Genomic DNA, 15,933 nt, shown 5'->3' with positions numbered 1-15,933 from the left:
GAGTCTGCCTCTTAGTTTTGATCATGTACGGAAGCAGTCTCCCAGTGGATGATCCAGAATTTTCTCAAACTTAATGGAGATAAAACGGAGGGCCTGATCTTCGGGGGGAGTCAGGACATCTGGTCTAGCGACTGGTGGCCGCCTTCCCTCTGGGACTGTCCTGTCCCCTCTCATTCGGCCAGAAATCTGGGGGTCCTGATTGATGCCACTCTCTCCTTTGACCTTCAAGTCAGTAGGACTGTGTCTACTTGCTGTGGTATCATCAGGATCCTCAGAAAGATTGCCTCCTATCTTTCTCCGGATGCCCGGAAGCAAGCTGCGGTGGCTCTGGTCTCTTCGAGACTAGACTATTGTAACGTGCTTTATGTGGGTATGAACAAATCTGCTGTGCATCGCCTTCAAATGGTACAGAACGCCGCGGCTAGGGTGGTCTTGGATCTCCCTCGCTTGCCTCAATATCTCAGGTCCGGAAAGACCTCCACTGGCTTCCTGTCCAGGTTAGGATATCCTTTAAACTTCTTTTTCTTGCCCATGGGGCCTTCTTGGGCTATGGCTCTGAAGGTATCAGCTCCCTGCTTCAGCCTTACCGTCCTAGCAGAGTGCTTTGCTCCTCCTCTAAAAACCTCTTTATTGTTCCGAGATTTGCAAAAGCTAGATGGGGAGGCAGAGCCTTTCCCACTCTGGCACCCAAACTCTGGAATTCCCTTCCTCCAGAACTGGCCTCCCAACCTCTGCCGGGGCTTTTCCGCAAACAACTGAAAACCTGGCTTTTCCGGGCGGCCTATCTGTGGATCCTGGACTTGGTGCTGAAAGACTTCTGTGTCTGTCTGTTTTGTCCACTTTGCTGTGGCTGGCGCCTTGATGCCCGTGGCCTAAGTTGCGTCTTATAAGATCCACCTCATTCATTCATTCATGCTGTTCCTTGTTCGGTGTGAAAGCAAAGTTTGCGCTGCTGCTGCCGATTTGTACCTGTCCTGTGACAGAGTGTTCACTACTGCTCTCTGAACTGTTTCTATCGTATGCAGGAGGGAATCTGTTTCTGCCCAAGTTTCATGTAGAAAAGATGTTTCTACTGCTGTTGCCCCATCTTATGAAAAATCAAAAGCTATGTTGAATCTACTTAAATGCCTTTTTAACCTGGGAACGTTTCTTTGATTTGAGATACCCTTAGTCCAGAGGAAGGAGCCTTACCCAGTAGGGGCAGTATGCGAGCTCTGATACATTTTGATGGAAAAATAAGGGTTGATTGCTCAACCCTCCGTTTTTTTAATATTGTTGTAGGCAGACCCTACAAAAATACTTGTCAATCAATCAATCAATCAATCAATCAATACACTTGTATAGCGCACTACTCACCGGGAAGGGTCTAAAGGCACTGGGGGGGAGGGGTCCTCTACTGCTCGAACAGCCAGGTCTTCAGTTGCTTCCTGAAGGAGAGGTGGTCCTGGGTTAGCCGAAGGGGAGAGAGTTCCATGTCTTGGCTGCCAGGTAGGTGAAGGATCTTCCACCGGCTGTGGCTCTGCGGATGCGTGGAACGGCGGCGAGGGCGAGGCTGGTCGACCGTAGCTGGCGGGTGGGCGTGTAGAAGGTCAGGCGGTTGTTGAGGTACTTGGGGCCCAGGTCGTGGTGAGCCTTGTGTGCGTGGGTGAGGAGTCTGAACGTGATCCTCTTGCTGACGGGGAGCCAATGCAGGTCTTTCAGGTGGCTGGAGATGTGGCTGTGGCGGGGGATGTCGAGGACGAGGTGTGCGTAGGCGTTCTGGATGTGTTGGAGTCTCTTCTGAAGTTTGGTTGTGGTTACTGCGTAGAGGGTGTTTCCGTAGTCCAGTCAGCTGGTGACGAGTGCCTGGGTGGCCACCTTCCTTGTTTCGGTGGGGATCCATCGGATGATCTTGCGGAGCATGCGCAGGGTGTTGAAGCACGATGATGAGACGGCGTTGACTTGTCTGGTCATCGAGAGGGAGGAGTCCAGGATGAAGCCCAGGTTACGTGCCTGGTCCGTTGGCTTGAGAGTGGTGCCCAGGGCAGGCGGCCACCAGGAGTCGTCCCAGGCGGAGGGCGATGATCCCAGGATGAGGACTTCCGTCTTGTCTGAGTTCAGTTTCAGTCGGCTTTTGTTCATCCATTCGGCGACGTCTTTCATCCCTTCGTGTAGGCTAGTTCTGGCGGTGGCTGGGTCGTTGGTGAGGGAGAGGATCAGCTGGGTGTCGTCGGCGTAGGAGATAATGTTGAGGTTGTGTTGGCGTGCGATGGCGGCGAGGGGGCTCATGTAGACGTTGAAGAGGGTGGGGCTGAGCGATGATCCCTGTGGGTCGCCGCAGATGACTTCGGTGGCCTCGGATCTGAACGGGGGAGGCGGACTCTATGGGTTCTTCCGGCGAGAAACGAGATGATCCATTCCAGTGCCTTTTCTCGGATTCCGATGTTGCTGAGGCGTTGCACTAGGGTGCGGTGGCAGACGGTGTCGAACGCGTCGGAGAGGTCCAGGAGGATGAGGGCCGCTGTTTCCCCGTTGTCGAGGAGGGATCTGATGTCGTCAGTTGCTGCGATGAGGGCGGTCTCGGTGCTGTGGTTGGCTCGGAAGCCGGATTGCGAGTGGTCGAGGGATCCGTTCGTCTCGAGGAAGGCGGCAAGCTGTCTGTTGACGGTCTTCTCGATGACTTTGGCCGGAAAAGGGAGGAGCGAGATGGGGCGGAAGTTCTTGAGGTCGGTGGGGTCCGCTGTTGGTTTCTTCAGGAGGGCGCTGAGCTTGGCGTGCTTCCAGCATTCCGGGAAGGTGGCGGTGTTGAAGGAGGCGTTGATGATGTCCTGGAGTTGGGGGGCGATGATGGAGTCGGCCTTGTTGAAGACGTGGTGGGGGCAAGGGTCGGTTGGAGATCCGGAGTGGAAGGTGTTCATTGTGCGGCTGGTGTCTTCGGTGTGGATTGGGATCCATGCGCAGAGGGTGGCGGTGGGTGGCGTGGGTTCGGTGGTTGGGTGCGTGGTTGTAGCGCCGAAGCTGTTGTGTATTTCGGCGATCTTGCGGTGGAAGAACAAGGCGAGCGAGTCGCAGAGGTCTTGCGAGGAGGTGATGTTGTTGTTTCCGGCGCTGGGGTTGGAGAGCTCTTTGACGATGGAGAAGAGTTCCTTGCTGTTGTGGGCGTTGTTGTCCAGTCGTTCTTTGAATGCTGTCTTCTTGGTGGAGCGGATCAGCTGGTGGTGTTTATGGGTGGCGTGCTTGAGGGCTGTCCTGTTGTCGGTGGTCTGGTTGTTGCGCCAGGCTTTCTCGAGGGTGCGGCAGTTCTTCTTGGAGCTCTTTAGTTCGTCGGTGAACCACGGGGTTTTCTTGCTGTTGTGTCTGCTGGGAGGGGTCTTCAGTTGTACGAGGTCGTCTGCGCAGTTAGTGATCCACTGTATGAGGTTGCTGGCTGCCTCTTTGGGGTCCGTTGTGCTGGCGGGAGGGTTCTGGCTGAGGGAGGCGGTGAGCTGGTCGGTGGTAATCTTGTTCCAGCTCCTGTGAGGGACCTGTTGCGGGTGGTGGTGGGTCGTGGTTATTCTGAAGCTGAAGTGGACGCAGCTGTGGTCAGTCCGGTGAAGTCCGGTGGAGTGGCTGAAGGAGATGTACTTGCTGGAGGAGAAGACTGTGTCCAGTGTGTGGCCGGCGTAGTGAGTGGGGGTGTTCATCAGTTGCTTGAGACCGAGGTTGGCGAGGCTGTCTAGCAGGGTGGTGGTGTTGCTGTCCATGTTGTTCTCCAGGTGGAAGTTGAGGTCCCCTAGGAGGATGTAGTCGGTGGAGGGGAGGGCATGCGGGCTGATGAAGTCTGTGATGTCTTCGCTGAATCGTGTGCGTGGTCCCGGGGGTCTGTAGATGAGGGTGCCTCTGAGTGTGGTCTTGGGGTCGGTGTGTATCTTGAAGTGGAGGTGCTCGGCGGCGTTGAAGGTGTCATCGTGGCTGGTCGTGATGCGGATGGTGTCCTTGAGTATGATGGCGATGCCTCCTCCCGTCTTCTTGACGCGGTCCCTCCGGGTGATCTTGTATCCGTCCGGGATGGCGATGGCGATGTCGGGCACTGAGAAGGCGTTCATCCAGGTTTCCGTAAGGAAGGCGACGTCTGGTGCTGTTGTGTCGAGCAGGTTCCAGATTTCGACTGCGTGTCTGTGGACGGAGCGGGTGTTCAGCAGGATGCACTTGAGGTGGTTGCTGCTGGTGCTAGGCTTGGCGGGTGTGGTGTTGGGCCGGTGGCAGGTGTATTTGCAGGTTTGGCAGGTGATGGGTCCGTGGGTGCGCCTCTTGGTGGCTTAGTAGCAGGCTGGTGTTCGGCCGGTGTTGAGTGCGTTGAGGGTGGCGGCGTCATAGTTCCGTTGTGTGGCCTGGCGACGGCGCGGGCCAGGCGTGGACGGGTGCAGACGGGCTTGCCTTTGGCGCTCCTTCGGCGCGCCCGCTCCGCGTGCTCGCTGCGCGCGCGCGCGGACTCTGCCATAAATGGAGAGTTGGGGGCGGGAGGAGGGAGGAGCAGCTGGGAGGTGGGAGTGGGGTGGTGAATGGGAGAGGGTAGAGGGAAACAGAAGGAGAAGGGGCGGGGCCGCGGGGGAGCAGCAGCGGGGTGGACCAGCGGGGCACGGGGCCAGAAGCGCTAGAGCAGAGGGCAAGAACAGGGTGCAGAGCACAAATGCGACAAATGCAGTCAGGGGCACAGCAGCAGGACAAAACACAGCGGAGGAAAAGGCAACTAAGAACTATAAGGACAGTACAGAAGCACAGCGGGAAAAACGGCGGCAATCACAGCGGGGGAAACTACAAGGACACAATCAGGGCAGCAGTACAAACCACAGTGGGGAACAAAAAGGCGGCAAATGCGATCAGGCGGCGGCAGCAGGGGACCGGGTAACTTTCTGGAGGAACCACGTGGCGGGTTGAGCGACCGGCACTGACGAGGTCAGGCTAGGTCACAGTTCCCCGTCGCACGGCCACTACCTAAGTACCCAGTGAGAGGGAGGAGCAGCTGGGAGGTGGGAGCGGGATGGCGAATGGGAGAGGGTAGAGGAAAACAGAAGGAGAGGGGGCGGGGCCGCAGGGGAGCAGCAGCAGGGAGCGGGGTGGACCAGCGGGGCACGGGGCCAGAAGCGCTAGAGCAGAGGGCGAAAACAGGGGGCAGAGCACAAATGCGACAAATACAATCAGGGGCACAGCACTACGAGGCCTTTGGGTAGTAATGCGCTTTACAAATCCCACTTTCATTTCATTTCATTTCAGCAGTAGGACAAAACACAGCGGGGGGAAAAGGCAACTAAGAACTATGAGGACAGGCTGCAAATGCGATCAGGCGGCGGCAGCAGGGTACCGGGTGACTTTCTGGAGGAGCCAAGCGGCGGGTTGAGCGACCGACACTGACGAGGTCAGGCTTGTAGCTTACCCACACACAATTTCAATATAGGACTAACAGTTTAACAAAGGTAGAAAATAAATATAATTTTGAGAGATATCACCTCAGCCAAACTAGGTAACCCATAACTAGGAGACTGAATAATCAGTAAACATTAGAACTTTAGAACTTTCAAATGCTTCCCAGTACTAAATATGCAACACACTAACGAAGCATAGCACACTAGAAAGGCGAAGGTTTGTCTTCCTTTATAAGTACATAAATGTATGGTAATTCCATATGAGATTTGGCTATTTATTCCAAGAGTTTTGTATTTATTGTATGTTTATGTCTCTTTACGGAGAGAGTACACGCCTTTTAACTCCTCTCTCTCCCTCTTCTGCTAACTGTGTTTTCCTGTCCTGTATGCCTGAGAGAATCATATGATGTTCATTATGTTGCTCCAACCTATCCATTAATACTTCTTTGTGGTAGGGAAGGCTGTGCTGATGCTGTCCACTGGTTACCTTTATTGTGTTATGAAGCTCGGTATAAAACTTTGCAGCACACAAAAAGCAAAATGATTTGCATTGCCAGAGCTTTTTTTAATACATGATGTGAAAGAGATTGAATCCTCACAAAACATGAGCATATTTACTTTTGATTTTAAGTGTGAAACAAGCAGTTTATGAAATAGGAGTATACGACTTTGTAAAACGTTCAAATAAAGCTGACAAGTGGGTCCATGTCATGATTTACACCTTCAGCCAATCCTACCATTTTAGCCAACAGTACTTATCATGCTAAAGTTTTGAGCCCATTATGAAATCTTAAAAACAAAACTAAAAGCCCTATTAATGCTCCTTCGAAAACCAGCATGATGAAAAAAGATGTTACAATGCAAGCAGCAGCAGCAGCAGCTGTACGTGTCTGAAGAGACACTAACAAAGATGAAACAATGTACTACCACCCCTCTTTCCAAGGCTGTCTAGAGGATAGTGTGGTTTATTTGTGATGCGTCCTTCCTTTGACAGGTGTAGTGTGTGCTCCCCCATGAGGGCCACCAATAAGTATCTGGAAGTTATAAATGCCATACGCTCATTGGAAACCAAGGTTCAACACACGCCATTTTGCTTCGCATTTCTGTCTGTGAGGGAGAATTGGGGTTTTCGGGGATGGGCAGAAGGCCCTACACCCCATGGACCTTCGGGCAGATGGTAGGGTCCAAGGGAAAGGGGCAGTCCTGATTAGTTGGGTGGTGCTTGGGCAGGGTTAGTGAGGAGTTTAGGGACAGGCTTAATATCTGCCAGGTGCCATTCTAAATTAACAGGCACCTTGGCTGGTAGGGTGAGTTTAGGAGGTTTATTCTACCCACCCTCACTGTTTTTAATGTAAAAATACAGGTACATTAGGTGTACTGTTTCCTGTGTATTGCTGTCACTCTTTATGAACAGGTGCATTGGAAGGTTTACATATGTTTTGAAGTTATTGCAACAAAACGCTGGTCAGGTTCAAACCCAGTTCAGATTTCAGGGGAGGAAAACAGGGGGAGTTGCAGAAATGGAACAAGATGGCAATAGTTGGGGTAGGCATGAGGCTGTGATGCAGAGTTGAATGAGGAGAGTTGTGTTTGGATTTCGGTTAGTTTTGTTTGTGAAGGGTTGTTTATGGTATGGGAGAGGCCCGACTTTTGGATAGTTACAAAATGATTGTGAGGACAGATTATTTTAGTATGCAAGGCTTTTAGAGCCAAGGTTTTGGATCGTTGTGCACCTGTTTCATTAAAACGGCCTTTTGCACGCTATAAAGGAGTCAGTTGTCATTGGACGTACTGTCCCGCCCGACTAGCTTACAAATAGTCCATTCTGCAAAATCATGGAGAACTCGAAGTCGAAATAACCAAAGGGGTGCTACGGAAGCACTTAAAAGCCATAGCACAAAAATAGAGATCTTCAAGTTTGACTATTGAAGTGGGACCAAACAAACATCACAATGATGCGCTGCACATACCTTGCAGAAATCCTGCAGAAATCATGAAGAGACCCTGCACAGACCCTACTATGCTGCACACTTGGAGCTCTGATTTTAAATACTGAAGGCGGGCACTGCCCTATCTCGGCAGAGACACTGAACAAATCCCTGCAAAAAGAAAGACGCTTTAAAGCTCAATTAAATGATTAAGTGGGACCCTGCACTAACCATGCAGCAACAATTTGCAACCTATGCAAAGACTGTGCGCATGCCCCTGGAGCACTGGCTTCAGATAAGGAAGACATATCCTGTACTGACCCTCCAGAGAGCCTGCATGATCATACAGCGAAACGTTGCAGGACCACGGAGATCTCTAATTTGAAATGCCAAGCACAGACAATTTGAGCCTCCGCCCAAACCATTAAAAGCTCTACGTATGCTGACACTGGTCTTCAAAGATAGAATAGTTTGTAGGACGATCATGCATACACCCGCCCTTAAAGGATTAAACCTGGAGGCAGACCTTTCATTAAAAATCTATACCAGGCACGTCAGTGCTCGGGATTCAAAAACGTTAGCTAAATACTGGACAAACTTGGAAAGACCTTGCACAGACCTTCCTTCTAAACCAAGCAGACACTGAGTTCCAAGTATGAAGGCAGGCCATGCACACACCTATGTGGGACCACAGAGAGCCTCGGAGTGAAATACTAGAGAAAGACCCTGAAGAGATCCAGCACAGTACCCTCTACTTCCCGCCCAGCCCCTCCCCTCCCTCACGCAACCGTTAATAGTTCGGGATTCAAAGTCTATAGAAGAGAGAAGGTTCACATGAAGTGCTTAATTTGAGCAAGTGGTTTCCGGTTAGTTTTTGGGAACCGGCACTCATTTTTCCTCATTTTACATTTCCAGAAAGTAAGAGAAGGAGAAACACACAATATTTGAGGAAAAGAAAGACAAAAAAGTGTAGCAAAGGGAGAAAGCAGGAAACTGCACCAGTGAGATAAAGGGATGGAGTCATGGAGAGTGTCTGGTAGTGGAAGTGGATTAAAGGGGCATGATGTAGATTTCAGACTATGCAACCTTCCACAGAGCATTGAACTCCAACGCTTATTTTTCTACAAATTAAGCACTCGCATATCCGTAGCAGGTTCTATGCCCGCAGCTTACTGCATGCTTGCACAGCACCTTTATGGGGCCCTGTACTAGAGGACAAAGAGCTCCCGGGTCAAATTCTGGAGACCAACTGCTCACAAACCCCCATGCAGGCTGGGATTGCAAAAACACTGGGGAAGGAAAGAGCGTTTCATTTTGAATGACTGCGGGAAGGCTTAGGGTAGACTCTGAGCACCGGGGAGAGTACCGAGTCAGACAGAGAGCACTAGAGACGGTGACGCTGCAGAGCCTTAGGATGAAGTGTAGTTACAGTCGTGTATACTCAGTGCTTTAAATGGGCCGGTACTCACCGGTACTGAGTACCGGCACTTCCTAAATGTATCACTTTGAGTACCAGCACTTCTCTTCTTCAAAAGGAGAGTACCGGTACTCATAAAAAGGTAGGCTCGTGGCTGTGCTGGTGAGCCTGAGTGGGACATGTCACTGACAGCCAGCCGAGGCGCCGCTTCTGCAGCCCCCTCCCACCCATCAGAGCCCCAGCTGAGCTATTCAGCAGGGCTATTTTGGAAACTGTCCGGTGCTCGCCGTCATGCTGTGCTTGAAAAAGGTGGGTCGGGATTCATTTTACCTGCTAGTGTGCGCGTGTGATTTTCAAAGCGCCGCACTTCAGGTAGTGACAAGTGAAAAGTAAGTCAGTGCAGGGTAACACTTTGAATATAAATGTTATCAGACAAAAGGGCGGCGGAATCTCACACGTCCTTTCTCTTGATGTGAGTGATAATGCCCAGACAATGCGATCGAAGAGGCCCCTGGAGCGCTAATCTGTTTTCTGCATTGAGGCGCCTACATTCCTAACGCCAAATGCCTCCATTGGCCGGTCTGCTTCTTATATGCCAATGCTGTGACAGGATGTTTCATTTCCTGCCTGCCAGCCGGGCCCCAGTGCACCCATGAAATTCCCCTGCTGCCTGGAGTTGAAGGAGGAAGCCGGTGTTTGAGAATCAATCACCTGCTCACCTCCTCCTGTTATTGCTGTGCCCAGTAGAACCCGACTTCTGCCCAGACTCACCACCCCATTGTGAGTCTCATAGTGGGAGCAGGTGGCAGAGGCAGAGACACTGCAGCAGGGCTCGCTGTCTGACTCTCTGAAGAAGAGACAGGCTAGCGATCCCCGCGGTGCCAGGCAGCAGCTCCTCGGTGGATCGTTCAGACAACAGTAAAGAGATCATTTAATATTCTCCTGCTGCTGACATTTAAACTGTTTGTTCCAAAAATGATTAGGGCTCCAGCACGGCATAGGTCCTTGCAAATAGGCACAATAGAGTTGTCTGTGTATGCTGAATATGCGCTACGTTTTGTCTAAACTAGCAGTTTTGCTGATTTATTAGTAGTGCAAAGTGTTTACCATCCCTGCTTGACAGTGACACTACAAAGCAGCACCCTTTATTTTCTCAGCACAGTTAGACTTGCTAAGTCAGAGATAACTCATGGGATTATTGTTGCCGCTGTCGAGAAGTCAGAGTTTTCTCTACTGATAGTTTGCACTCTGACCAATAAGTAGCTTAGATGGTTAATGCGCCTTCAAAAAGGCATATTGTATTGTACTGTATTGCATGTGGATAGCTCAGTGAGTTGCTGTTTTTGTCACAGAGATCCCTTTATTATATGTGGTTTGGCCGCACCTGAAACTGAGGTTGGGGTGGAGGGTGCTGATTTTTATTGAAATTAAAAAATAGCTTCAAAAGCACCTGCTGCCGAGTTTGACTTCCTTGTTGCTCAAATGAGTGCGATTTCTGATATTTGTCTACTTCCATTGACTTCATACCATGGTTATGCTTGCAAGAATGTGCCCCTCTAAGTGTTACACATCTAGTTGTTGCCTGACTTTCGTAAATCCACTGAATCTATGAAAATGTCACACATGCAATCTGAAACAGCAGCTCGACTCAAATGTGTAATTTTTTAATATTTATATGATTCCCTCATTTTGCTAGTGAGAAAGTGTCACTCACATCGTTGAAATGTCACTCATAATTACAATGAAAATATGAAAATGTCACACATAGCAATCTGAAACCTTGGCAGCTCTGGGGTCCATTGTGGCCCTGTGCTGTCAACACATTCACACTATCCTCTGCATTTGTGTAAACACAGGAATCCTAGCAATCCCCTGGCAGTGGCAATTAAAAAAGCCATACTGGAGAGTATAGCATGGCTTTTAACATACCAAAATCTTTTGTGTGTCTGCTTATGTTTGTCTGTTTGCCTGCATTTGTAAGCCTGTTTTTTGTAAGAAAAAAATGAGAGAGAAAGAATCAAGACACCTCAGGAAGTATTTTAAAGAAAATGGGTGGCCCTTTGTGTGTACATGCCTGCTCGGCGACAAAGGTTCATAAATACCGAAATAACGAAGTAGGGAGGGTTGGTGAGTGAGTGAGTGGATGGGTGAATGAGTGAGCAAGGGTGGATGTGCAGATGAATGGATGGATGATTGAATGGATGGGTGAAAGAGGGTGGATGATTGGATATAATAGCCGACGATGGGTGGATAAGTTAAATATTGGATGGATGAATGAAAGGTAGAGATGGATGAAAGGGTGGATGATGGATGAGTGAAAGGAGGGATTGAGTGAAAGGGTGGATGGAATGAAAGGGCGGATGGTATTAAGGAGTGAAAGGGTTGATGGATAGATGAGCGAAAGGATTGATGGGTGAGTGAAAAGGTGTATAAAGAGATGGATGAGTGAAAAGATTAATGGATAGGTTTAAGGAGGGATGGATAGGTTTGGATATGAAGGGTGCACAGACGGAATGGTGAAAATCAACTGAATGATGGATGAAAAACTGAATAGACAACAGAATGTAAACGGTAAATGGTGAACATCAGCAGGTAAATGGTTGGATGAAAGGATGAATGGATAGATCGATGGAAGAGACAAGAGATATCTTCTGGGGAGGGTCATGATGATTTGCTTGGTGCCATAAGAGCTTTGGTTCGAAGTGGGGGTATTTTCAGTTTCTTCCTACTCACTTGCTCAAAAATATATAGTATCGTGCTAAACAACAGCAATTAACAGTATGGCATTAAGAAGGTGCAACTATTGCAAAAAAAGTAAATGTTAACATATTATTGCATTTCTCTTTCATTTTGTGTAATGAGTTAACCTGCTTTGTTTATATAACCACATTTATCATGTGTTTTGGTGTGTGCTGCAACTATTACAGAAGTCGTTAAGTACCATCATGTCCTGCCCTTAGCCCCGCCCACTCACTACACCTCTAGCGCATTTTAATGAGTACCTGCGCTTATTTTTTCCCATTTAAAGCACTGTGTATACTCCTCTCATTCTACACTCCATTGTTTGAAATCCCAGCAATTTCAGAAGATAAAAGGTGAAAAGAGAAGTTACGATGATTATATTACTTTAATAAGAGCTTGTTATGCTAGAAATACCACGTGCACAATGTCAGAAATGTAGCAAGGAAGAAGACCATGAACAGAGTTATTGACATGTCGCGTTGTAAACATAATCCGTAAACGGGTAAGCGTGCATCTATCATCATTCGCCTTTCAGTCTGTCTGCCCGGTAGTCGGTCACTCCTCCGCCTGTTGTAATAAAGATACATTCTTCCTATCGTTCAAATTTCGGCCCCAGTCCCTCCCATCTCGCTAGTTATGCATGAGGCTTTTATTTCAAACTCTTACCGTTAAAGTTTGTCATATTGCCGAAGTCAATTAGGCCGTCTTCGAAAGCGGAGAAAGTGGAATTCTGATTGTAGAGGAGATCGGTCGAATTGGAGTTTTCCCCGTTCAAGGAGTCCGCGAACAGATTAATCTGCAGCAGACTCTTCAGCAGGTATCGCAGCATGGCAGCACGCAGCGGCGCCGACTCGGCTGCCACAGTCCTTCGGAGCTGGCGGACCAGCTGCTACCGGGGCCCGTTAGGAATCTTCTCAGTCCGTAACGGACGTTACCCTCCTGGCTGCCTCTGACGTTATCCGATGGTCGTCCGTCTCTCCCCTCGCCCTCTCTCTTTGCCTCCCTTTCTGTGGGTGTCTGAATGGAGAGTCTCGTGAGAGCGCGTTGGGGAAGAAACCAGGTGCTACCGCCAATAAATGTTTAATCATTGGAGTAATAACAGTCTCCAGGGAGGCAAGGGGGGAGGATGGGGGTGCGCACTGACAGGGCTTCTCTAACAACAGCAGAGCCCATTCTGCTTCATGAGGGTTAGAGAGCGGGGGCGTAGCTCGGGGAGGAGTGACACCAATGCAACGTTCATCAATTTCAGTTTCTTTGTGTTTTTTACTTGCACGGACAGACCTTTAACTTGCTTATCCATCGGCTTCATATTATTAGTAAGCATAGCCACTTCTGGACTCTTCTCGCTCACCTCTGCCTTCTGTTATATACCAGATTCAGAGATACCCCGTGACTCTGCGGTACCCAACATCTCCAAATTCTTACATTAAAAATACTCCCATACACGACACACACCCCCCTGTTTTATATTTTACACTTCATTCAGAGAACTCATGGAACCTATGTGCCCACCCCTATTTATATTCTGCATGTTTAGACCGTATTCACAGTGCATATCGAATATTCATGGACATTTCTCGCCCACGTGCTTTATATTGTGAGCAGTTCCAGGCAACTCTAAACTATGCTCAAACATCATTTATTAATCATCTTTTATTTTATTTTATATTTAGTAATTTTTTTAACTATAATATCCTAACGTTAAGTACCTAATGTCTTTAAAGCAAATATCTGTTACATGTAGATAACAAAAACGCGAAAAAAAGGAAGCTACAATCGGCATACCATACCTTTAGTCGCCATTTCAGGATAGTGATGTTTCCAAAAAGTACGATGTAGTCTTTATTTATCTCACAGACCCAGTTTATTATCAAACTGCGCGTCCTTCCTACAATGCATGTTCACAGTGCTATTGACGATCAAGCCTCCACTTCTTAACCCCCCCCCCCCCCCCCCACACACACACACACATGTTTCCACGGGCCAATTTCGCCCGCCCCCGGTTCAGGTGTCTGGCTTCTTGAGTTAGCAAACATGATTTCAGAGGACCCCAAATGTTCTTGGTCCGATTAGCCATTGGCAAAATAGAGTGGTAAAGTTCCCGCTGTTCGTTGCAATAGACCAGGTTGTTCAACCATATTTTTTCAGTCAAAGCGTGAAGAGCTCCCACGGTGTTCACCTACCCTCTATCTTCTCTTTGTAAGGGTCGAGAAGTTGGAGCACTGTACGCGGCAGAAAACAAGAAGATAGTATGGACTGAAGTTATAATCAAAAAAATCGGGCGAAAGCATTGAGAAAGTTTTTCCAACTCGGAGTCTTGTAAGAAACACCGGGCCAAGGCTCCATGCGGCAGGGTAAGGCACGCGCACCTGTAGTGTGCACCTGGGGAGGCTGAAGATTGGAGCGGAGTACTGTCGCAAGTAGCAAGGTGCAGGGAGCGGTGGCGGAGGTATCAGCATGCTGCTGTGTCAAACTGCAGAGGCTGAGGGCCGGCAGGGCAAAAGCAGCGAAGCGGCTCATACCGCAGGTCCCTGGCTGGTGACGGCGTGGTAAAAGCGTGAAAGCAGAAACGCACCTGAGGCGGTGGAGGAGGAACCGGAAGGTGAATAGCATCGGCAGAAGCATCAGAAGAAGTGAGGAGTTTGAGGAGCCTGGAGCTTGGAGCGGGAAGGACAGAGATGCTAAGTGGCGGTGTATATTAGCGGCTACCCCTGGCGGTGTGAAGTAAGTGTTTGCTGACTTTGTGCACTGGTGGGCACCCGTAGCAGCAGTCACAGATCGATATGCCTGCCCGAAGCTGCCAGCGGAGGGAAACAAGTGCTGCTTTTGAAGCCCTGCAGAAACAACAATTGATGGACAGAATGCAAAACAATGTCATACATTCACCCCAGTACAGAGATTTGGGCCTAAATCCATCGTTTTTTGCACTCCACACCACCCCAGTTCAGACATGGCCATATGCAAATCAGCCTTGACCCTGTGCCGCATGGGAAGTCCAGCCCGAACTGCCAAGCCATGTCTTTCCTGGACCGGAATCAAGCATCCTAGGACCGGTTTCTGGCTATCAGCCGTCTTCAGCCAGGATAGCTTGACTCTAGTGGCGTGGTGAGCATGGGACTCAGGTCTGAGCATACCCATCCCACTCGGGGTGACAAATGGAAAACACAACAGTTGATGGACAGAATGCAGAACAATGTCATACATTAACCCCAGGACAGAGATCTGGGCCTAAATCCATCTTTATTTGCACTCCACACCACCCCAGTTCAGGCATGGCGATATGCAAATCACCCTTGACCCTGTGCCTCATGGGAACATGGGAACAGTCCAGCCCGAATGGCAAGCCATGTCTTTCCTGGACCGGAATTAAGCATCCTAGGACCGGTTTCTGGCTATCAGCCGTCTTCAGCCAGGATAGCTTCACTCCAGTGGTGTGGAGAGGATGGGACTCATGTCTGAGCATACCCATCACACTCTGGGTGACAAATGCAAAAACAACAATTGATGGACAGAATGCAGAACAATGTCATACATTCACCCCAGTACAGAGATCTGGGTCTAAATCCATCATTTGTTTGCACTCCACACCACCCCAGTTCAGACATGGCCATATGCAAATCAGCCATGACCCTGTGCTTCATGGGAACAGTCCAGCCCGAACTGCAAGCCATGTCTTTCCTGGACTGAAATCAAGCATCCTAGGACTGGTTTCTGGCTATCAGCCGTCTTCAGCCAGGATAGTTTGACTCCAGTGTGACTCCAGTGGTGTTGAGAGCACGGGACTCACGTCTGAGCATACCCATCCCACTCGGGGTGACAAATGCAAAAACAACAATTGATGGACAGAATGCAGAACAATGTCATACATTCACCCCAGTACAGAGATCTGGGCCTAAATCCATAGTTTTTTTGCACTCCACACCACCCCAGTTCAGACATGGCCATATGCAAATCAGCTTGGACCGGAATCAAGCATCCTAGGACCGATTTCTGGCTATCAGCCGTCTTCAGCCAGGATAGCTTGACTCCAGTGGTGTGGAGAGCATGAGACTCACGTCTGGAGTCAAGCAATCCTGACTGAAGACGGCTGATAGCCAGAAACCTGTCCTGGGATGCTTGATTCCGGTCCAGGGAAGACATGGCTTGGCAGTTCAGGCTGGACTGTTCCCATGTTCCCATGAGGCACAGGGTCAAGGCTGATTTGCATATGGTCATGTCTGAACTGGGGTGGTGTGGAGTGCAAAAATCGATGGATTTAGGCCCAGATCTCTGTATTGGGGTGAATGTATGACATTGTTCTGCATTATGTCCATCAACTGTTATTTTTGCTATTGAAGCCCTGGCGGGGAGTGGAGCAGCATTTGTGGGGCACAGATTTAGAGAGGCAGCAAGAGGGGATATGGACAATGCCATGCAAAGAGGCGAGCAAGAATTGGCGATTAAAAAAGTTCCATAAATATATCAG

General features: G+C 49.4%; 1 protein-coding gene across 1 annotated transcript in view; it reads right to left on the bottom strand.

Moving 5' to 3' along the window:
* The window catches only part of LOC147732751 (roundabout homolog 2-like), a 1,033,034-nt gene extending 1,020,737 nt beyond the window's left edge, over positions 1 to 12,297 (bottom strand). Inside the window, exon 1 of the mRNA XM_086957318.1 lies at positions 12,135 to 12,297. Within this exon, the coding sequence (XP_086813444.1) occupies positions 12,135 to 12,297 (163 nt within the window). The remainder of the gene's footprint in view (positions 1 to 12,134) is intronic.
* Positions 12,298 to 15,933: the final 3,636 nt, after the last annotated feature.

This window comes from Lissotriton vulgaris, chromosome 2_1 (genome assembly GCF_964263255.1).
Source record: "Lissotriton vulgaris chromosome 2_1, aLisVul1.2, whole genome shotgun sequence".
NCBI classification, from domain to species: Eukaryota; Metazoa; Chordata; class Amphibia; order Caudata; family Salamandridae; genus Lissotriton; species Lissotriton vulgaris.
The sequence above is the reverse complement of the archived record's forward strand: the minus strand, read 5'-3'. Positions and strand labels throughout refer to the sequence as shown.